The sequence below is a fragment of the Sceloporus occidentalis genome, unplaced genomic scaffold (assembly GCF_023333645.1).
Source record: "Sceloporus occidentalis isolate IW3139 unplaced genomic scaffold, rSceOcc1.0.p SCAF_7, whole genome shotgun sequence".
Lineage (NCBI taxonomy): Eukaryota > Metazoa > Chordata > Lepidosauria > Squamata > Phrynosomatidae > Sceloporus > Sceloporus occidentalis.
Window position 1 is genome coordinate 13368633 of NW_028316987.1, and position 24691 is coordinate 13393323.

At 41.7% G+C, this 24691-nt stretch overlaps 1 protein-coding gene across 2 annotated transcripts in view; it reads left to right on the forward strand.

The window, feature by feature from the left end:
- Positions 1-3427: 3427 nt before the first annotated feature.
- LOC149309217 (2',3'-cyclic-nucleotide 3'-phosphodiesterase-like) overlaps positions 3428-24691 on the forward strand; it is a 28858-nt gene continuing 7594 nt past the window's right edge. The window contains exons 1-2 of one of the 2 annotated variants that reach the window (XM_089531985.1): positions 3428-3542; positions 19788-20457. In XM_089531985.1, the coding sequence (XP_089388111.1) occupies positions 3540-3542; positions 19788-20457 (673 nt within the window). In that variant the 5' untranslated portion in view covers positions 3428-3539. Of the gene's footprint in view, positions 3543-4626; positions 4695-19787; positions 20458-24691 lie in introns of those variants that run through there. The other variant, XM_089531986.1, reaches the window with a different exon arrangement.

A 24691-nucleotide genomic window follows, 5' to 3' on the forward strand; every position in this document is an offset into this window, starting at 1 on the left:
AATATGCCAGTTCCATGACATGAATAGGTCAACAATCATGGGTTTGTGGGATTCATTTGTAGGTACTATATATGACCCAGCTCCGTTTCAGACGTCACAGACTTGTGCATCTTTTTTATACACCCGTTTTGCTGCCATGCCTTCACAATTTCAAAATAGTGTGTCCACCAGTACACTGTCCTCTCCTCCAAGTATCATGGCTGCGTGTTAGATAGGTTCATCTGACAGCTAAATTCCAGAATCTGGCACATAGTCTTTGAACACTAATGGAATAAGCTGAGTCTACAAAGATTTAGAGCTGGAAAAGGCCAAGCAGGGCCATCTATTCTTTTGTAAGCACCCATATACAGACAGTAGTTCTGTCCTGATCATCTACATTCGACCACCATCCCTGACAAGTCAACCCATGCAATTTAGACTTTTGTCAATAGACAAAAAGCAGCAAGACAAAGCCAAGTTTGTTAATAGATATCTGTGGCACACTGGCAGCAGTAGTAGTAGACAGCTGAGCTCCTTTGCGCATACAACACGCCACATCAGTGCAAAACAAAATTATTCCCTAAGAGTAAAAGGGATGAAACTAATTGTTCTTATGAGTGGACCTGCAACAAAATGTTGCAGAGTACCCTCCCTCACCTAAAGAAAATGTGCTTGTTCTGGGTTCTAGCCAGCCAGGGCATTTCATGCAAGGCACTCCACTCTCCAGCCAGTTTCATTTTTCTTCTCTAGTTTTTGCCTTTTGCTTTATCATGGCTACTCAAAACACTCAGTCCTCATTGAGGTAGTTGTAAGTTTTATTTTAAAAGCTCCCTTGTTGTTGTGCCTTCAAGTTGTCTCCAACTTACGGCGGGTTTTCTGGGCAAGATGTGTTCGGAGGTTTGCCATTGCCTTCCCCTGAGGCTGAGAGCATGTGCTTTGCTTGCCCAATGTCACCCAGTGGGAAGTCGAAGGCTTTCATGGCTGGCATCCATAGTTTTTTGTGGGTTTTTCGGTCTATGTGGCCATGTTCTAGAACAGTTTCTTCCTGATGTTTCACCAGCATCTGTGGCTGGCATCTTCAGAGAATGCTTGTCTGGAAAAATTGGGTATACAATACACATGCAAATCACTCCTGCATTCCCAGGCTCACACAGTGTGTGTGTGTATGTATATATATGTGTGTGTGTATACACACACACACACACACACACATATATATATATATATACACATACCCCCAACTTTTCCAGGCAAGCATTCTCTGAAGATGCCAGCCACAGATGCTGGCAAAACGTCAGGAAGAAACTCCTCTATGTCACCCAGTGAGTTTCATGGCTGAGCGGGGAACTGAACCCTGGTCTCCAGAGTCATAGTCTAACACTCAAACCACTACTCAATGCTGGCTCTCAAAAGCTCCTTTACTTCTCAGTAATGGTTTTGGACTTCTGTAAACCATGGGCTTTCACCCCTCTTTCTTAGAAACCCCAGGGTTTGGGGCCACAGTCCTACCACCAATAATAAAGTCGTTTCGCCATTAGATTCACTGCCATCTCTCTTTTTAATTCACACCACTATCTGAAGAATATCCAGGGAAATAGCTATGAGAGAAGAGACACATGAAAGCATTCCTCCACATAAGACCTCTGCCCCCTCTCAAAGAAATTTTCCTTCAGTCCCTAAATTTCCAGCATTGCAGTAACTTGAAACTTCAGTTGAGCAGTCCAAAAATACTGTATGAAATTACCTTCGGGCTTTGTGTATAAGGTATATGTGAAACATAAATGAATTTTGTGTTTAGACTTGGGTTCCATATCCAAGATAACTTATTATGTACGTACCGTGGGCCCTTGGTATCCATTGGGGTTTCGTTCCAGGATACCCAAATTTGTGGGTGTTCAAGTCCCGTTACATACAAAGATGTAGTTACATAGCGATGTTGGACTATGGAACCTGGAGATCAGGGTTCGATCCTTCCCTGCCTGGTCATGAAAAATGGCTAGGTAACTTTGGACAAGTCACACTGTCTCAGCCTCAGAGGATGGCGATGACAAACCTCTGAACAAATCTTGCAAAGACACACAACAACAACAACACCTCTATTGCTGTTTGTAGTGTGTCTACAGATGTCTTGACGGCAGAGGAGGACAAGGCGCCGCAAAATGTAAGACCCTTAAGAAAAATGTAGGACATTGCCAAATAAAAGCTTAAAACACTCATATAAATTCCTGCTTTTTAGTCATGGAGGACACTTTGGAATTCGTTCAGAAAAGGATGGTCGAAATGTATGGCATGTTCTACAAAAGGAGGACATCTGGTCACTCCGACTGACTTATAGAGACCCCATGAATATCATAGGGTTCTCTTAAGCAAGGGACCTTTAGAGGTGGTTTTGCCAGTTCTTTCCTATGTACAGCACCTGGGATTTGTTGGTGGTCTCCCCTCCAAGTCCTAACCAGGGCTGACCCTGCTTAACTGACCCTGCTCCTGGAAAACTGTTGTCGTTTGTTGCAGTTGTGTGCCTTCACAGGCCGTTTCTGACGTATGGCGATCCTAATGCGACCCAATTGTGGGGTTTTCTTGGCAAGTTTCTTCAGAGGTTTGCCACTGCCTTCCCCTGAGGCTGAGAGAGTGTGACTTACCCAAGTGACTAGATTTCCTCCTTGAGTCCCAGTACTGGGAGGATAAAGGTGGGATATAAATAAACAATAATAATAATAATTCCAAAAGCTTTTATTTAGTAACATCCTACATTTTTTCTGAATGTCCTCCATTTCACGTTTTGTTGTTGATGTTGTGCGCCTTCAAGTAGCTTCTTCTGAGGCCCAGTGGGCCATCCAGTTTGCCCAAGGAGCCAGGAAACAAATGCTCTCTACCTACTATTGATTTAAGGCTGAGTGTGGCTTGCCCAAAGTCTGGAATCAAATGGAACTGTGGTCTCCAGAGTCCCACAGTCCCACAATGGCACCACTACTAGGCCAAGCTGGCTCTCTACTACAACCAATTCATTTATTTGAGGTGGAGTGTGAGCTGCCCATGGCTGAGCCTTCAGAGCTACAGTCCAACAGTGAAGCCACACTAGGCCAGCATTGTCCCATGTGCAACTCATGAGTGTGATGGAACTGGACCACACTGAAGAACCCTGGTCTCCACAGTCCCTAGTCCAACACTGAAACCACTAGGCCAACCTGTCTGTCCTTACAATTACTACTACCATTCATTTATGTATTATTTGCCCAAAGTCACCCAGCCGGGGATCGAACCCTGGTCCCCTGAGTCCAGAGTCCAAGGCTGAAACCGCTACGCTACGCTGGCTGGGGCGTTCCAAGGAAACAAAAGGCTGCTCTTGCAATCTCTCTCCTCGTGGTACCAGGCGGGGACGGAGAGGGCGGCTCCTGGCTGCCCAGCTGCCCTCCCCTCGGGGCCTATGAAAAGCCGGTGCGGGCGGGCTCCCTCCTTCCAAGCGCACTCCGGCGGCCCTTCCTCGCTCTCGCTCTGCTCCCAGGCCTCTATTCTTCTCCAGCTGCCTCTGCGCCCGCCCGACTCCGGTTGGTGGCGCTGCCATGGTGAGTCAATGGGGAACAGCTCTTGCTCTTTCTCTTATGTTGTGGATTGGAGTGTTGCAGGGAACCCTGGGATTTGTAGTTTGTTGTGGCACCAGAGCTCCCTCTGGCAGAGAATGCTAGATGTCTCACAAACACTACAGTTCCCAGAATCCTATAGCTGCCCTGCCTGGATTCTAGGGAATTCTGGGATTTGTAGTTTGTTGTGGCACCAGACCTGAGCTCTCTCTGACACTAGGCTAAATGTCTCACAAACACTACAGTTCCCAGAATTCTTTAACTCCCCTGCCTCCATGCTAGGGAACCCTGGGATTTGTAGTTTGTTGTGGCACCAGAACTCTCAAACAGAGAAGGCTAAATGTTTTATAAAGCTACAGTTCCCAGAATTCTTTAACTCCCCTGGTTGCATGCTGTGGAATTCTGGGAATAGTCATTTGTTTTGGCAGTGTGGCATAGTGGTTTGAGGTGCTGGACTACGATTCTGGAGACCAGGGTTCGATTCCCCACTCAGCCAAGAAACCCATTGGGTGACCTTGGATGAGCAAGTCACACTGTCTCAGCCTCAGAGGAAGATAATGGCAAAGTCTGCAAAATCTTGCTCAAGGAAAGCATAAATCAGGGATGACTTGTAGTCACACAACAACAAAAACTTTCAAACAAATCGAAATGTTTGTTGAGGCGCCAGAGCTCCAGAAATTATCCTTGGACCTTCCTTTTGGACCTTCCTCTGAGGCTGAGAGAGCATGACTTGCCCTTGTATTTTGGATACAAAATGGAGCATTGACTTGGATGGACATCTGATGCTCACAAATAAGAGCTACAAAAGGATCCCTTTTAGTGGAGTAACTGGGAATAAGTAAGTGTTTCAGTCGTAGTGTTTGAGCCTTCAACTACGTCTCCGCAGACCAGGGTTTGGTCTGGCCATGGAAACTTACTGGGTGACCTTAGTCAAGTCACACTCTCTCAGCCTCAGAGGATGGCCATGGCAAACCCCCTCTGAAGAAGCTTGCCGAAAAAGCCCCATGATAGGGTCGCCATAAGTTGGAAACGACTTGAAGGCACACAACGACAGCAACAACAAAGTAGGGGGAAAGCACCGAACTTGGATGGAAATGTGCTTTCTGACATGTTGAGCAAATTTACACAGCTGAAAAGGTCAGGATTTTTTTGGCACGGCCACCAATAGATTATGATGAAAATACTTCGTGTGTGTAGTATGTGCGATTGTGTTTGTGTGTGTTTGCAGGCATAAGCTGTCACTAACTACTGAGAAATAGTTCATCTGTGAAGCGTTCTGGATGTGATGGCTGTGCCAATTTTCTCCACTTCAGTCCTTCTCTCCTCCACAACTTGGAGCATTCCTTGGTGCATGTAGCTTTGCATGAGGATAGATCTGGAAGACATTATTTGTGGACTAGAACTCCCCAAACTGCCTGGCCTTTACTGGGCACTTAAAATATAGAAGCACTTTACAATCTTGCTCCACTTGGGTGCAAAACCTGTTGGAAAAAATAAGGGAGTTAGGTGCTTTTTTAGACAGATTGTTTTCTTCTGCTAGTTTCATGTGCGCAAGGAAATGAAACCTATCAGAAAAACTTCCTTTAAATAAAACAAGTAAAAACACTTCTATAGCTCTATTCAAATCGGTTTTTCGAAAGTGAAACTTCCAAGTGTCATAGCTAGAGAATATTTATCTTTTTTATATGCTGGCTGACACTGTTCCATATTAAAAAGGAGGAAGGGAGAGGGAGAAAAAACCCTAGAAATGTGGCAGAACTTTTGAGATACAAACCCACTTCTTCGGCACCACATCCAAAGAAGTGAGTTTAGGTCCAAGAAAGCTCATGCAAAAATAAGCAGCAACAAGCCTTTATTGGCAACAATGGCAACACAACAACAATAAAACCAACCAAAACACCCGAAGAGTCATATACGTCTTATGCACCTATATACGCAAAAGTGTGAGCACTCAATATTGGAACGTAAGAACAAATGATATTAAAATAGAACAGTGGGGTATAATTCAGTGCAAATAAATACATTTAAAAACAGCTTAGTAAAATGTGTTTAACATTAATAACAAAACAGATATGATTAAAACAAATAATATATTAAAAAACACACAATCAGTCTTAAAGGTTCTGCCTCATTTTCCCCCCTTCTCCTTTCCATTTCCCTGTTTATGGTACAGGAGTCATGGCTACTTCTTTGGAAACTATCCCATATTGTATGTAGGGTTAAAGAAAATACACTGCGGTTTGCAAAAGGATGGCTTCCCAAGAAATCCTTCTGACTTAACTGGGCTTCTCTTAGGGCCATACAACACCATCCCCAGCATGCGTGACTGTTGATTGGTAATGGTTGGGGGTACTGGGAATACTGGTCCAGCTCCGTGGTACTCAAACATTTTACCGTTATGACCCCATTTGTATCTGCGTGTGGATGTCATAGCCTCCCTGACATAGTTTATGAATTGTTTAGTTTAGTGTGCATATTTTATTTGTGTATTTATTGAGGCCCAGCATGATATAATGGTTTAGGCATTGGACTAGAGCACTGGGAGGCCCGAGTTCGAATCCTGACTTGGCCATAGAAGCCCTCTGGGTAAGTCACACACTCTCAATCTCAGAGGAATGCAATGGAAAACCTCTCTGAAGAAACATGCCAAGAAAACCCTGTGGTTGTTGCTAATTTTCGTTCAAACATTTCTGCATATTCATAGAATCATAGAGTTGGAAGAGACCACAAGGGCCACCCAGTCCAACCCCCCTGCCATGCAGGAACTCTCAATCAAAGCATAGTCATATTGTAACTTCTTATAAGAAAATAGCTGTCCTGCTCCTTTTCTTCTTCCTCCTTCAACCTTCATGGAGATGCTCCAAGGATCCCCCTTGCCTTTTTCTTTCCCTCCAGGACTCCCCTCCAAGTCTCCTGCTCCTTTTCCCACTTGAGCAACTCGCATGCCTTCCCTGGATGTCCTGTCTCACACTTTAAGAAACACTGTTCTAACTACATCTGGAAGGCACCAATCTGGGCAAACCTAGCTAAGCATTTTCTTACATAGTGCCCATACAGACAGGCCAAAATAAAGCTGCTTCGGGTCACTTTGGAGGTATTCTGTTTAAATGATGCATGTGTCCTAAGAGGCCAGAAGCCGTGCCAAAGCCATGCTCTGATCCTAAGGACCGGAGCACAGCTTTGTTGCCGCTTCTGGCCTCTTAAGATGCATGTGTCATTTAAACAGCATATCTCCAAAGTGACTCGAAGCAGCTTTATTTTGGCCTGTCTGTATGGGCCCATAGTTTTCTCAAATGATTTCTTGTACAGCTGGGATCTGCTCCACCCTTTTGTCTCATGCACCTCTATTATGATACAAGCCAATAATCTCATCTGTTTGAGGTTTCCAGTAATCCCCGTTTTCATGTTCTATCTAAACCACACAAAAAGCTGGCCAAGAAAGCAGTTGGAAGCAACTGCAGGTGTCTGTCTAAGCTTTAGTCTAAACAGGGCTGTGGAAGCGGTTTTACCGGCACTCTGACTCCTCTGTATTTCTATTTTTCTACTGTCCATCTGACTCCTTCATCAATGCCAAATGTATATTAATAGTAACAAGTTTTTATTAGTAACAAATGCATATTTGTTACTATTAATATGCATAATTTACTGTCATTAAATGCTAGCGAGAGCCAGCATGGTGTTTTGTGTGTTTTGCTACAACTCTCGAGACTAGGGTTTGAATCCCCGCTCAGCCATGGAGATCCACTGGATGGCCTTGGGCAAGTCACATTCTCTCAGCCTCAGAGGAAGACAAAGACAAACCCTCTCTGAACAAATCTTGCCAAGAAAAATTCATGGTGGTTTCGCCTTATGCTCACTGTAAGTTGGAAATGACTTAGGTAAATGTGAACCTTAGGTCATACTGGTGAAATAAGCACACAGGTAATTCAAAATAACAATGTATTAAAAAAAGATGTAGTTTTGATACTGACAAGGGACAGTACCGAATGCGAGTCAGTGGCTGTTAATGTATTCTGAAGAGGAAAACAGCAACAAAAGAGTACCCTTGCTACACAATTACAGCACTCTGATACCATTTTAACTGCCGTGGTTCCATTCTGTGGAATCCTGGGATTTGGGGTATTTAGAATTCTCTGCCAGAGAGGTGTAAAGCCGAAATTTAGTTGAAGTTAGTAATTAGAGAACCAGTGTGGTATAGTAGTGTGAACAATGGACTGTGACTCTAGAGATCAGAGTTTGAATCTTTGATCAGCTATGGAAACCCACTCGGTGCATGTGGGCAAGTCACACTCTCAACCACAGAGGAAGGTAAAGGCAAACTCCCTCTGAACAAATCTTGCCAAGAAAGCCTCATGATAGGGTTGCCTTAGAGTTGTCATAAGTTGGAAATGACTGGAAAGCACAAAACAACAACAAAGCAGAGACTTGTAAGTACCTCACCAAATTTCAAATCCCAGCATTTTGTAGGATGGGACCATGAAAATTAAAGTGTCATTCATGTGTTATAATTGGGCAGTTTATTTACCTAAGTCTTCTGTGAAGGAGAGGGGAGTACTTTTTTCCTGCTTGCACTTTTTAGGCCTTTGTGTTAGTTTTTAAAAGAAAAAAAATCCGTCCAGATTGATTGTGTATTTGATCGGATAGGGCAGTGTTTATTTTATAGGACAGGGCAGTGCAGAGGGTAATGGATAAGAGAAGAGCCATGCCATTTGGGCATTTTCCTTCATGTAATGTTTTCCGTGGACCACCACTTCGAGTAGCATTTGAGAATTATAAGTCCCTCTACCAGAATAAATATCACAGCATACTATAGAATGGAGACATGGCAAATAAAATAGTACCAAAGTGCCATAATCGTATGGGGTATTCTTCCAAGAATGATACATCACTTCTGTTTTAGAGGATTTCAGTTTCATTGAAACTCCTAAGTTTCCATTTGGTCAAAAAATTGTGTTATTTGTACTGGTGGGACTTCCGTGTAGCTAATAACCAGTATCAGTACTAGGCTTTTATAGGCTCCATACAGACAGGCCAAAACAAAGCTGCTTTGGGTCACTTTGGAGGTATGCCGATTAAATGATGCATGTGTACTAAGAGTCCGGAAGCTGCACCAAAGCCATGCTCCAATCCTAAGGACTGGAGCTCAGCTTTGGTGCAGCTTCTGGCCTCTTAAGATGCGTGTGTCATTTAAACAGCATACCTCCAAAGTGACCCAAAGCAACTTTATTTTGGCTTGTCTGTACAGGGCCATAATCTCTTGTTGGCCAACAAAATACCTAACACAGTAATTGCAGGAAGAGTGTGATAATTTTCACACATACGGACACATATACTTTATATGCCAATACGGTCCTGTTCAGCTTTATCTTTAAACTTATTTTAACTGGGATTTAATTTGAGAATTAAATATTTTAGGAGGTAGACCTAAAGCAAAACCAAAACCATTTCATTTTTATATACCATGTCGACTTACAGAGACACTAAGGTGAAACTATCATGGGATTTTCTTGGCAAGATTTGTTCAGAGGGGGTTTCCTATTGTCTTCCTCTAAGGCTGAGAGAGCGTGACTTGTCCAGGTGGGTTTTCCATAGGTGAGCAGGGATTTGAACCCTGATCGCCAATGCTTTAGTCCCACACCCAAACCACTACATCATGCTAGCTGTTTTTATATACCTTTATATACCATACTGAACATTTATTTTAAAATTTAATACAGGTATTTGTCTCCTGTACAAGCAGTTAACAAAGCCGCTCACACAGAAGCTCCTTTTTAATGCCTGCTCAGCCCACCCATTCTCCTCCTCATCAGCAACATTGGAAGGAGGATGAAGCAAGGGTTTGGGAAACAAAAACTTTCAGTGTTGGTTTGCAGCAACATGTTTGCGCTAAACAATGCAATAAAAATTGAAAGACCAGTATTCTACTCTAGCCAGTCATATTGTAGCTGTGTGTGCCAACCTACAACAAATAAGATAAGCAGCAGCTGCCTCCTGACTCTCTTTATTCAATGTGCATGATCAGCAGAGCAGGGAGAAAAAGGGAGAGCAGATAAGACTGCTTATCAGCTACTCCAAGAGCCATAGATTTATACGTTTGGCCACTCAACTGAAAATCCTACAAAAAGTGGAGTCATCCGTGAAGACATTTTGGATGGTCTTCAGATGTTCCCTAGAAAAATCAATTCATTTTTGCTTACTTACTCAAGGCTTACCTGACATGTTTTTTTCCATTGCACATATGCATATTGTTAGTATGAATAAAAGTGTTGCGGAAACGTGATGAACTGCTCTTCTTTTTTGTGTTGTAGGAACCTGTCCCTATTCTTTCCATATCATTTCTGGCTCAGGTACCAAATTTTATGTTAAAGAAATAATTACAGGAACACATCTACTTTTTCAGCAGACGTATACCTGCTTGTTGTTGTTGTGTGCCTTCATGTTTTTTCCGACTTATGGTCACCCTAAAGGCAACCCTCTCATGAGGATTTTTTGCAAGTTTCTCTAGAAGGGATTTGCCATTGCCGTCCTCCGAGACTGAGAGAATATGACTTGCCAAAGGTCACCCAGTGGGTTTCATGGTTTAGCGAGGATTTGAACAGAGTCATAGTCCAACACTCAAAATGACTATGCTACGCTGGCTTTCCCATTACTAAATTGAAATTGAATCATAATGAGTATCCCAAATGGAAATAGGATGAATAAATGTATTTTTCTTTCAATACAGTAGATATGGCAACTACCAACATTTCCCCACAGTGCAGCCTAGAAATCATAAATATTGCCACTAGTGTGTTTAATCATGTTAATTTATGAATATGCTGCGTGCTTAGTGTAAAATAATAAAAAAACTTATTTTATGATATGGGGTTATTAAAAAGTGGTTATTAAGTTTTCTAGGTAGGCACACTCCCAGGATGTAAATGATGAGTAGCCACTTATCTGGTAATCGGAGGGAAGCAAGAATAGTTTTCCGGAGATCAGATACAGAAAATTTGCTGAAGATGTGTTTTTTTAAGATGACAAATTATTATTACTATTGTTATTATTTTATTTATTTATATCTCACCTTTCTCCCAATATTGGGACTCAAGGCGGTTAACAAAAACTTAAAACAGTACAAGTTAAAAGCAATACAAGCACCAAAATGTAGATACAAAGTTTTTTTAAAAATGTTAAAAAGTCAAAACATTACATGTGTGTTAAAAACTCTATACAAAATTCTATACAAACTTTAAAAACAAATTATTTATGCAGGTATATATATATAGGTAGTAGGCAAGGAAAAATGTTGTGTCCTAATCCTGTTTTTGTGGACTCCCAAGTCTAAATTAAAAGTTGTTCTAAAACATCAAGCTTGTAAAAATGTACAGTTGTCTACAGGAAAACCTTTCTCTTAAGGGCTGAAGGCAGCTGTTTGCAACCAAGTCAGCTTACCATCTCAATATAGCTGACACATGAATATCTTTTCATCCACCAACAACTGTTAAAGTAAATAAAAAATTTGTAGCAACTCTTAGAGAACAAAAGTATGTTCATTTCTTTCAAAGGAAGTGCCTGTTTACTTTTTCATAGTTTGGTTTGATCTATAGAAAGGAAATCAATGTCTTCTTAAGGAGGATGGCTGGCATCCTAGTTACAAATTTGTAGCCTCCATTTATAATCTTGTCACTGCTGGACATTCATAGTTACGATCATTAATGACTGAATATGACCTGTAAACCCTACTTTTTTAGCTTGGCAGCACCTCATTTGATAGGTTTCTGAGTCTCTTCAGATCAGGGTTCTGGGAAATCATATTTGCAATAACCTCCTGGTTGTGGAGTGCCCAAGACAAGCAGTTGTGGCAGGACCTTAAGTGATCTCTCTAGCTGCCTGTTCTCAATGTGTCCCATGACCAGAGAGTACTGGAGATGTGATTTCCCACTGCCATGAACCCTTTGGGTTTGGTGTTGCCAAGATGAGAAGGTAGAGTTTTTTGGGTTGCATCATCAGACATACGTACGATGATGGAGCTCTGCATTATAACTATGTTTGGCGATGTAGGATCTTGGTCACTGTTCTGTCTAAGAGCATTAGACCACATTCTTTTGTGGTGCCTTTCTGATCTATTTTGGTTTTGCAATCTCAATCCATCAGGGCCCCAAAATGCTGGATTAAATTAGTCTTCCTTATTTTGTACTGCAAACCCTTCCATGGGGTAATGGAAATCATTCTTAATTGCATGGGGCAGGGATTCCCAATCTCGAGTGCACAAATGTTATGAGATAAAACGTATAGAATCCTTGACCATTGGCTATGGTGGCATACTAGGAGCTGAAGTCCCACAATATCTGGGGACCCAACATTGGATGCCATTGGTGGAAGGCACACTGGGGAAAAAAGGAGGAAAAACTGGGACCGGCGGCTCAGAAGTGGAATCCATAGAAGAAACAAGAGACATGGCTCATGGTGTTCGAAAGATGGTTTATTGATAGAGAAGCCAAACACATGTTGACCTATGTGTACTTTAAGGCCTTCTTTGTGGGTCTACTTAGTCCACAATGTGGCTAGGCTCTGAGTCTCTCATCACTACAGGGATCTGTTCTGGCCTGGGCCTTCGTAGGTTAAGGTGACCCTTCTGCTGGCATATCAGACTAAAATATCTTGAAGGATTCTCTTTAAATGATGAGTGGCCTCAAACAGGTCCAGAATGGGGACGGGATAAAAAGGATGGTGTAGGGAGAATTGCCATGTCTTGATTCTTTACAAACTAGCTGTTTTGAAGAAAGCTTATCAGAACAAACTCTTAATTCATTAGGCTGGATGGATGGTTACATGCATGTTCTTGTTTTATATTACAGACCTGCAAAATGTGTGTGTGTGTGTGCGCGCGCAAGTGCTGTAGCACAGCTTTCTAGGGCTGAGAGTATGTGACTCACCCAAGGTCACCTAGTGGGCTTCCATGGCTGAGCAGGGAATCGAATCCTGATCTCCAGACTCATAATCCAACATGCAAACCAGGCTGGCTGCACCCTGGTTTTCATCTCAGAAAAAATATTTCTGAACATTAATTTTTTTAAAAATGGATGGATGCTTTCAAGTGCAAGTGATGTGTAATGCAAGACCTTAACAGAAGGCAATGAGAAGTTTCAGTCCTAACATTTGATGAAGTACATATAGTTGAGAAGCTGGAGCGTTTCCAAAGGAGGGTGACCAAAATGGTGAAGCATCTGGAAACCATGCCCTCTGAAGATAGACCTAGGAAGCTGGGTATGTTTAGCCTGGAGAAGAGGTGGGTAAGAGGTGATATGATAGCCCTGTTTAAGTATTTGAGGGGGTAATCATATTGAGGATGGAGCAAGCTTGTTTTCTGCTGCTCCCAAGGATAGGACATGGAGCAATGGATTCAAACTACAGGAAAAGAGATCCCACCTAAACATTAGGAAGAACTTCCTGATAGTAAGAGCTATTCAATAGTCGAACACTCTACATTGGAGTGTGGTGGCGTCTCCTTCTTTGGTGGTCTTTAAACAGAGGCTGGATGGCCATCTGTCAGGGGTGCTTTGATTCTGTATTCTTGCATGGCAGGGGGTTGGACTGGATGGCCCTTGTGGTCTCGTCCAACTCTATGATTCTAGATTCTATCCTGAGCACCACACATTTGTGTTGGGTTTCTTTAAAAATCCAGATTCCAGTCCTTATTTAAGGTGACACCTGCAGCCACTCCTGTTTACAGGGGGAAGTGTTGAGCTGTATTGCTGTGCTGGCCAGTTTCTGCCACTCCCAGGTTGTGAGTTTGTGGCAGTGGGGAGAAGAGGAGAGGAGGGAGCCTGTTTGGCACAGAATGGGACAAATTGTTCCACTGGAAAATTGTCCAAGTTCTCTTCTTAAGACAGGCTTGTGTGGTACCATTGTCCGTTTCTCCTCCCACCCATTTTCACACAAGCATTTATTATTCAGTTCCATGGCAAAACAATTGGTGCTCACAGTGATTCTCTCCCCACCATTATTGTTATTTTGTTTTGTCTTCTGGGTTTTTTAAAATGCCATTGTTAACTTCTGTTCCCCAGGCAGCTGTTTTTGTCCAAATAGTGCAAAAGCATTTAGATTCTCTTGTTATGGCCAACCACAAGCAGTGTCTTAACTGTGCCATGTAACTGAACATAGTAACAGAGATGGGTTTTATCTGATCGCACCCCCCCCAGTCCCCAGTCCCCAAGTTGCATAGATCTCTTCATTTTCCGCCACTGAGCCGCACAACTGGGTGCCACTAAGCAGTGTATACACTAGCAGCCCTTGCCAACTGATACAGGTCCAACAAGCTACTTTTATAATCCAAGAAGCTCCTGCTATTAAAAAAATCTGTTATTTCTAAAAGTACTACATGACTTGTTTTATGGAAAAGAAGGCTTCTGCTGTATAGAGTCTTATTGTTTAGGTCAGTATAGATGTCTTATTGTTTAGGATTCAAATGGTGGGGTGGGACCCCCAGTCGGGCACAAGAGTTGCTGAAGGGGGCATGAGACTTGGGGGCTCTGATCCCTCTTTCTCCCAAAGATTTTTATGTGTAAAATTTACACATGCATAGGATTAAACATTGAATTTACTTAAATAAAACTGTTCTAATTTTTAAGCAATATTTTTGTTTCATACACTTACTGTAAAACATTTACAACACGGTTAATCAAAGCTCTTGAAATCATAAAAGAATTTTCTCTCCGTATAAACTCCCAGGCAGTTCATCACTCTAGATGAGATTGATATGCTATTAATATATTACTCTCAGTTCCTTGTCTCTAACATATTCATATGATTGCATTAACTGATTATATAAATGCAGTGAGATCTTGTAGCACCTTTGAGACCAACTAAAGAAAGACGTTGGCAACAAGTGCTTTCGTATACTTAAGTCTACTTCTTCAGATGCATTTTGGTAGACGTAAGACTTAAGTCTACAAAAGCACATGCTGCCAACTTCTTTCTTTAGTTAGTCTCAAAAGTGCCACAAGATCTCTCTAGTCTACATACTGATTCTAGAGACTAACACAGCTATATTTTTGAATTCTACTACTCTGATGGTATAAAGTTATTTATAGAGCCTATTTTTGTTGCTCTTTCCTCAAATCAGACTGCTTATATTTACATTTTTCTTTTCTTCCCCCCTTTTTGTAATCTTGAGAGTTTTCGCTACTGACTTATTATTGTTCATTTAGATCTTGTACTAATACTTACACTTATTATTGATCATCTAGCTCTCAGACTAAAATGTTTATTCTATTCATTTATTCATTTGTCATGTTATTCTCTGTACTAACATTTTTATTCATATGAGCTATAATGATCCATAACGTTAGGGCCAATAATAATAATAATTTTAATAATTTGTTTTATTTATATACCGCTATTCCAAAGATCATAGCGGTGAACAGCAAGTAAGCTAATTAGCAAGTAAGCTAATTTTGTGTTGTTGTGAGAGTCCTGTATAACATATTAAAAAGTGTTATAATTTGAATATTATCTGAAGAAACTTGCCAAGAAAACCCTGTGATAGGGTCCCGAATATGAAATTACCCCAACAAACCTGGAGACTTTATCACACTACACAGTTAACAGCACTGCCATGGCTGGATCCTGTGGAATCCTGGGATTTGCAGGCTGGCACTAGAGCTCTCTGGCTGAGGATCCTAAATGCGCCTCCCTAAACTACATAACCTGAGATTCTGTAAGATGTTGCCATGATTGTTAAAATGGAATCACAATGCTATGATAGGGCAGTGTGAAAGAGCCTCCTGTAGCTGCAACCAGACGTTTCCTAGTTTTTATTTTCCACCTTTAAATGGGGCAGTGGGACTTGCTTTTAGTGTACCGGGATGAAAATTGGCCTTTGCCACCGTTGCCCAACCTTGCAACCAGACCTCTCCAACTTGACTGGCACCCTCTTATGTAATGCCCAACATCCTGCCAGCATGGCCATTTTCCTGCATTAGGCGAGTGTCATGGATCTGTAGTCCAACACATCTGGAGGATCCTCAGGTTGAGAAGCACAACGATTGGGGAGATATTCAGCCCTTCTTAGGATGCTGCGAAAATCCCATTAAAATGGCTTTTAAAGACACTGGACATCAAACCCAAATCCTATTTCACATTTATTTGAATTTAATTTATATTATTTAATGTACTTTGTTATTTAATGAGACGATAGGACATGGAGCAGAGTAGTGGGAAATGTTTTCCTCCTGTTAAAGCCAACGACTGCTCCTTCTAGAAATCTGTCTTTCAAAAACCATTGAGACCTACATCCCCCGCTTTGCCTTTTCTGAATTCTTCTGACTTGTTTACTCTTTTGACCCAACTGTCTTCTCTATCCTTGCATTGCTACTTTAAACTTGCACCCAGGGTTGTAAATAGTTTGAGATAAAACCCCACATTTTATGCCAAGATAGGCTGACCTCTGTGGTTAGTATAGCAGCAACGGAAATGTACAATTTGCTGATTTGTATGTTTTGCTCGTTGTAGGAGGGTGGGGGGAAGAGAGCAACTTTAGTAGCTGGGTTGTTGTTGTGGTTAGGAGCTTTCAACTTGGCTTTGACTTATGGTGACTCTGGGAATGAAAGACCTCCACAAGATTTTATTATTCAGCTCCCTGCTTGAAGCAATAACCATCCAAAAACAACATCTATCTTAGGACAAAATGGCATAAAACAGGCACCTGAATTTGACATCCATGGAGGGGCAAAGGCTGGGTTGCAGCTTCCAGAACTGCTTTCCCCACCAGCCAGCAAAGTCCAACAGCCATCTTGACTGGTGATTTCTGGGATTTGTAGCTCAAATCCTGAGCTCCAGAGTAAGATCGGTGGGTGTTGTAGCACATCTGGAGGGCACCAGTTTGAAAAGGCTAGTGTATAAAACCACTCCCTTTCTTTCCTGAATTCTTATGTTTGTCTTTCTAGATTTTTATTTCCTAGTAATGGAAGTAAAATTACATTTTGAATAAACTGACCCATCTCCCTTAATTTTGTCAGCACAAACCAGCAGCTGTATGGAATAAATACATATTCAAAGAACTACCTTCAAGCCATTACCGAATCCTGAATTAACTTCATTAACTTTCTAGTCCCCATCAAGTTTAGGCACTAGTTAGGGTGAAATGTAATACCCCCGCATCCCTGGAGTAGTCCATATGAAGCTCTGCAAGTCCTTTCCTCATCATGACATCTCAAGACAACAAACAGACTCAATGTCTTTTAGTAACAATTTGCCCAATGGAGTAGTCTGAAGATTTTGAAAAGTTGCACACAGTGTTAGCTCATTTCGGCTGACTAAATAAAGGTATTGTCACAGTATGGGTTCTGACTTAACTACTAACAAAAATAATTGATTGGCCAAGTAGCATTTATCCAATAAGATCTACATAACAGCAAATGTTATTGCTATCCATTTAAAAACCACCCTCTCAGCAACCACAAAGACTGAATTTAGATAGTCTTTAATGTTTACCTAGCAGGGAGAGGTCTCTCTTTATATTTGTTTTCGATGTATGGACTACCTTCTTTCCAGTGCACAGAGCAGCAAGTTACCCAGATATTTCTAACCTCATATCTAACTGAAGTTAAGCTAACGAAAACTATCAAAAACATGTCTCATTGAAGGAAGGATATATAAAAATGCACATGCAAATGTTGAATGAAGTGTTGAGAGAAAACTCTGTTCCCTTATTTCTGCAGCCACATACTTATATAGGTAAGTACATGCCTCTACCAAAGCCACTCTTGTTCCCTGTGACTGGCCAAATACCACTCTCTCTTGAATGATCTGGTGTCTCAAATGTTTTAGGTGGGGTACCAGAAACTATCTGGATTCAGATCATCCTTATATTTGCATACTTTAAGTATGGTAAATAATCACTTAGCTGGTCCAGATAAAGGAAGCTTGAAGAGAGCTTGATCTCTTTTCTTTCAAGCCATTCATACAGCAAAAATGATCAAGACAGGTCTAGGTGAGCCAGCAAAACGTTCGAAAAGTGTGAGTGTGTGTGTATGTGGTTTGGTGTGTTGTGCTGTGCGCCCACAAAGTATTTTCTGACTTATGGCAACACTAAGGTGACCCCATCACAGGGTTTTCTTGGCAAGTTTCTTCAGAGGGGGTTTGCCATTGCCATCCTCTTAGGCTGGGAGTGTATGACTTGCCCAAGGTTACCCAGTGGGTTTTCCTGGCCAAGCAGGAGTTCGAACCCTAGTCTCCTGAGTCTTAGTCCAACTGCTATGACGCACTGGCTCTTGTTAGAGTAATAGTGAACCTGTTGTATTGCTGTTGAAAACAATGCTTACAGAGCAGCCTAAGGCAGTAAAAGAATAAGTCTATGAGGTTATACTTTCTTTCGTTCTTATAGAATCATAAGATTTGGAAGGGACCATAAGGGCCATCTAGTCCAGCCCCTGACCATGCAGAAATACACAACTCCTGAGAAATAACCATCCAACGTCTGTTTGAAGGCCTTCAAAGAAAGTTTCCCTCACACCCCAGGTCTATTCCAATGTCGAACAGCTCTCAAAGGAAGTTCTTCCTAATGTTTAGGTGAAGTCTCTTTTCTTGCAGTTTGAATCCATTAGTGTTCTAAGCTCTGATACAGCAACAAACTCGCTCCATTTTCTACATGACATCACATATGTACAGATGGCTATTATGTCATCTTTAAATTTGTCCACAGCTGGAGTTTCCCTCTACGTAAAATGGGTAGAATAGTGACCTGCTTTCACCAGAGCAGAGTAATGACAAGGGAAGAGATGGAGTAGGAGTATAATGTACTGTAGAAATGCAGGATAATGACATCCTCTTTTTGTGGTTTCAAGAGTGGTCAAGAAGCATCCCCCAGATTGGTCACTCAGAAATATTTGGAGGGTAAACAGTCCATTTAACTAGAATAAAGCGGCTAAGAGTGAGCAGGGAAATCTAGTGGTCAGGTGCAGCTGACCCTATAGCAAAGTGCACAACTAGATGTTACAGAAATTCAAAGACAGAGCCGTGTTAGTCTGGATAGTATGAAAAGGGATATTGTAGCACCTTTAGAAATAACTGAGAGTAAGAGAGAAGTTGGTAACATAAGCCTACTTTCGCAAATGTGAAGAAGTTCTGTGACTGTCGCTTGTTGGCAGGCCAAGAAAGCATGAATAAGATGCTATATCATGTGATTTGTAGTTGCAGTCAGCAGAATTGCATTGGTAACAGTCACACATTTTGGCATGCACAGACAAAGCCACTTTGGTCCTAAGTAGGTGTGGTTTTGGGATTAGAAACCCATGAGATCCATTTGTCATCTGAATTCTAACCAGAGATAGCGAAATCTATGGCTTTTAGGATGTTTTGGACTTCAACTCCTACAATCCCCGCCCAGCATGAACAGTGGTCTGGAATTATGGAAACTGTAGTCTAAATATCTGGAGGACCTCATTTATTACCCAATTTTGTTATCCCATTATATTTAATAGAACTTAAGCGTCCATGGATAAAGTTAATATAAAGGAACACTACAGTAAAGTGGGTCCTTGTTATCCACTGGGGTTTGTTTCTATGATCCCCCATGGATAACAAAATCCATGAATGCTAAAGTCCCATTAAATATAATGGCATAGCAAAATGGTGTCCTTTATATAAAAAGGAAAAGCAAGGTTTGCTATTTGGAATTTATACTTTTTTAAAAATATTTTAAGCTGTGGATGCTTGAATCTGTGGATAAAACATCTGTGGATAAGGAGGGCCAACTGTAGTATATTAAGAGATATAGACTTATTTGTGACACTGGATTCTCTAGGTCCCAATCAATGTTAATCTTTATGAAGGCACAAACTTTTTCAACCTGCTGTTCTCTAAATGTGTTGGAGTCCAATTCCATTCCTTGACTCTGCTGTATGAGGATGATGGGGGTTGTCATCCAGCACATCTTCCAGAGGTTGGAGGCATCAGGGTGGGGGAAGGCTGCCTCTGGATTTTTCCTACAATAGACTAACAGGGCTGCTGCTTCTGGAATGTATAAGTTCTTATCTGACATAATAGCATCATTTAAAACCATCACTGGGCCATTTATGCCCATCTGAATAGCAAGCAGCAGTAGCAGCAGCAACAACAACACAAAAATCCCCTTTGGTTTGGATAGAAAACAGTGGTCTATTATTCAGGGCCAAAAGATGGTATCTCTCTCTGGAATGTTCCAATAGAATCACATGACAACTCTTTCCTCCCTTTTCTTGATTTCAGAACAAAGGCTTCGCCCGGAAGAGCCACGTATTCCTGCCCAAGATATTTAGGAAAATGTCTTCCCAGCCCAAAGAACGCCCTGAAGGTTTGCAGTTCCCCTTTCTGGATGATCATGAAACGATCACCACCATCAAGGAATCAAAAACATTATTCGTTCTCCGGGGTCTTCCAGGCAGTGGGAAGTCCACCTTGGCGCAAGCCATCCAAGATAAGTACAAAGATGCTTGCAAAATTGTCTCCGTCGACAACTACAAAATCCAGCCAGCCATCAGGAGCCCCCTTCCCGATGAGTACAGCAAAGTAGACGAGGATCTAAGTGTCTATTGCAAGCGTGATGTCAGCGTTGTGGTGGTGGATGACACCCACCACGAGCGGGAGCGGCTGGATCAGCTCTTCGAGATTGCTGATAAGTACCACTACAAAGTCATCATTGTGGAGCCCAAAACAGCATGGAAACTGGATTGCTTGCAGCTCAAGGATAAGAACCAGTGGAAACTTTCAGTGGATGATCTAAAGAAGCTGAAGCCCAGCTTAGAAAAGGACTTCCTTCCCTTGTATTATGGATGGTTTTTGAGTAAACGGAGTTCGGAGAACTTGCGGAAGACGGGGCAGGCATTTTTGGATGAGCTTGCCAGTATCAAAGTCTTCAAAAAGGAGGCCAATAAACACTGTGGGTCCACTCCCCTCCCCCAAACTTTTAATTGTATAAAATCTGCCTCTACTAACCCATGAGAATTGATCTCCTACTAATAAGCACAGAAAGAGCAGCTTCTTTCTAGTTCCCAGGATCTTGGGATCCTTTGCTGAATTTTACAGGAGGCTGCCACGTTCTGTGTTTGTGCAACAAATCCCCATCCCTCTTTTTTTTCCCTGTTTAAAATCAAGGCTGAGATCCTGCATGTTGAAACATATGGGTTGTTGGAGAGCTGGAGGATCAGTGGGAATAAGTCCCGCTATTTTTTGGTGGATGTGTTCTGACAGGCATTTGCAGAACCTTCTTGGAGGTCCTTAGAAGGTCCCTACAATGATATTCTTGCAGTGGTCCCCACTGATTTCTCCCTCCCCCCTTTCCAACAATATGGAAATAGGTGTATTGGAGGACTGTGCTGCTTTTATAAGGAAGTTTTTTTGGGTGTGTGGATTGTGCTGTCAGACCAGAATTCTGACCTCTGCAACAAAAAGTGAGTTACGATGGCATTTAGTCTTACTCATGTCATCATAATTCACCAACAAGATGACAGTCCAAAGTGTTTCCTTAGTCAAGCTTATAAAAATGTACTCAAATTATTTATATTAGCTCAGTGGTGAAAGCACTATGCAAAAAGCAGAAAGAGGAAAGAGCAAAAAAATAAAGAAAAAAGAAGTAAATTTTAAATCTGAGTGCAAAGCTATTTTTAGATCAGCAGAACACACCTGATCAACACAAGATGTTTTGCCCTCAGATAAAATGCCAGAAAGGCTGGTGTTGCTGAATTCTCAGATACTCTCTAAAACATTGTGGGTCCCTGCCTATTCCTACTGCAAAAGTATCCTCTTTCCCAGGCCCACAAAAGATGCTCCTCTTTAAATATCCTGCCAGTGTCCTGCAGGGATTGCCTGCCCATTTCTTTGTGAAATCTGCAGTCCTGCTGAGATCCTGGAAAGGTTACTATAGTTGTCCCTCCACATTTGTTAGTTAAGCGTCTGTGGATTTGGTTCTTTGCAGATTACTGTATTTGCCACAACCTCCACTGCTGCATAATCGAAAAATAAATATGTTCTCTCTAGGCATTTCCAGGTCTTTCAGAATTGTCCCGGGGACCTAGAAATGCTTAGAGAAGTGTTCTCTAAGATTAAAAAAACAGCATCCTATATTCACATTTTCCCACTTCCATGGGGATCCTGCACCCCTAACCTCTGCAAAAGTTGAGGGCATACTTTGAACTACAGTTCCTAGAATATCTTAGTCAGCATGCCTACTGCCCTTGCTGGCTAGGAAAGTGCTCTGTGAGTTCTTAAATCAGGAGCTCTTAAACTCTGCTTCTTCTCATGCATGAGCCCAAACCATCTTTGGACTTGGTTCCACTGAAGATGGTGTGGTCTGTTTTACTGTCTCCCTGGCACTTCAGTGACTCTACTTCTAAGCAAAGGGTTTCAGATCTTCTAAGCAAAGGGTTTCAAAGCTACCTCTTGGTTTGAAACTGAAGAGGCAATCGGCAGTCCTTATGGGAAACCTGAAACAAGATGAGGTGCACTGTGTAATAACATGCATACCAGCCTCCTCCACCATTTGTCCCAAAGTAAATTATTTTTTTACCCTGGGAAAAGCACCACTGTGGCCTTACTTTGCTAGTGCTACATCTCTATGCTGAGTGGAGGGTTTTGGGCATTGTACTTCAAAAGGTAACATTCCCAAGCAGTGCCCATTAACTTTCTAACATCAGACCAATAATCCTTCCATCATTGCCTATTGTTTGCGAGTAACAGAAATGCATGTTCCCACACTTTCAGGAGAGCAGTCCTAGGTGGCTAAATGGTGTTAAACTCTTCCTGGATTGAGAACCGGTCCTGGTGTATTTGAAGACCAGTGATAACAAAAATAATCTCTTCACCACCAGCCACATGTTGCTGGGGTGAGCAGGGATGGCTGGTGGCTGGCCTCTGAGGCAGTGCACCTGTTCTGTGTTTTGGTCTGAATTTTAATGAAGCTATCCAAAGCCATGAATCTAAAAGGGATTCCCCTAAAACAGGAGCAGCAGCCTGGATACCTCCTTTAAAGTTTGGACTAAAATGTGGGTGCATCACCCCAATGACAAGGGAGATGCTGCTGCTGAGACAGTACAGATAATCCTAATTGAGACAGTGACCCATCTGGTCACTGGAAGTCTCACTGTCTTTTGTGTGAAAGGTTTGTCTATGTCCTCCACGGCTTACCAACCTCTCGAGGCCATTGCATGTAAAAGACAAAGCCAGCCTTGTACCACTGTAGGATTCTAAAAGGAAATCCCTGAGACTTCAGAAGATCTTCCCTTTCTAACCTGTTGCTGGAAGCAGGAATCTTACCTGGCACCATGCATCTGTGTACTCACTCTTTCTTTATGAACTACCCCACACCATATTTTTTTTTAGAAAGAAAAGGTACAACCTTATGTATCTTTATGCAAGTTGAGCAGCTTTCCCTGGGGTTATCTCTGCAGAGTTTGGAAAAAGATGACCTTTTGTTGTACATTAAGTAGCTGATCCAAATCCTTATAGCTTTTTGTATAGTTAGGGTAAGGTGCCTAAAAAAAATGAAAACTGGTCTAAACATATCCAGAAGGGGACAGCAAGCACTGAGAAGGGTCAGATAAAAGGGTATTTATTGCAGGTACTAGATCAAACTTGGAAAACTCACTTTAAGTTGCCAGAGATTGTGGGAGTTGTAGTCCACATTTCCAAACTCTGCAACTAGATACTAAAGAAAAGGAAGTGGCAGCCACCAAAAGCATATTTTCCTCTTCTACTCTCCACAGTAATGCATAATACAGTACATTGTGTGATGTGCCAGCATCCTGTGGTTGGCTTCTCCAGCAACAGATGATGAAACTGGGAAGAGAAACAAAAATGTACAACCCCATGCTACCTGTCATGTATTTTGGTAGTTCTAGATCAGCCTTCTTCAACCTGATCCCTCTGAATGTGTTGCACTGCAAACCTGATCTTTCTTCAGTGAGCATATGGCATGATGCCTTGGAGAGGGATTATGGGAATTGTAATCCAAAAGATCCCAGGACAAAACATCAGAGAAAACTGATTTGCAATTGGGGTGGAGGAGCAATACACAAGCAATTGCATTGGCTTTTGTTGATGAAATGGGAGAGAATGTATGGCCTTCAGCAGCTGATGGGAACTGCAACCCAACAACACCTGAGGGCCATGCATTCCCTACTCCTGCACTGATATGCGCTGCTTCTGACCTAAATTGTACTGTTTAAAATTTGGTAATCTCCATTGTAGCCTGAGCTTATAATATCAAGAGGTAATGGCTGTGCTTAAACCCCAAGACTTCCAAGCAGCCACTCAAAGCCATTTGCTAGAAAACTTTGTCAAGGAGCAGATTGAACTAAGCTCTCGCATAGCATGACAGCTAAACTGGGCCTAAAGATCTTTTAACATAAATTATAGAGTATTAAAAAAAAAGAACAGTACAGCATTTATGTTGTGCTTTCTGTGTCATGTTTAGCACCAGCATTAAGAGTAGGAGTTAGTTTATGAGTTCTTACAATATCCTGTGCACAATGAGAGGAGAATATAATCTTGTATATACTTGAAGCTTATTTTTTTACAAGTTTGACAAACACTCATGAATTAGATATTTACATTTTTTGTTTGTTTGTTGTATGCCTTCAGGTCACTTTTGACTTATGGCAACCCTAACATGACAACCCTGTCATAGGGCTTTCTTAGCAAGTTTCTTCAGAGGGGGGTTGCAATTGGCACCCTCTGAGGCTGAGAGAGTATGGCTTGCCCAGTTGGTTTTTATACTTGAACGAAGAAATGAACTCTGATCTCCAGAGTTGTAATCCAATGCTCAAACAACTACACAGCACTGGTTATTGTAGATAAGTACATTACAGGTTGAGTATCTCTTATCCAAAAACCCAAAATAAATACCCCAAAATTCAAAATTATCCACATGGGGGGCTGAGATAGTAACCTCTTTGCTTTCTGGTGATTCAGTGTATACAAACTGTTTCATGCACATTTTTTAAAAATCCTGTGTATAAAACTACTTTCAGGTTTTTATGTATAAGATGTATACAAAACATAAACTAATTTAATGTTTAGACTTGGGTCTATCTCCAATGTATCTCAAATTCTGAAATCCAAAACTCTGGTCCCAAGCATTTTGGATAAGGGATACACAAACTGTACAATAAGCAGAC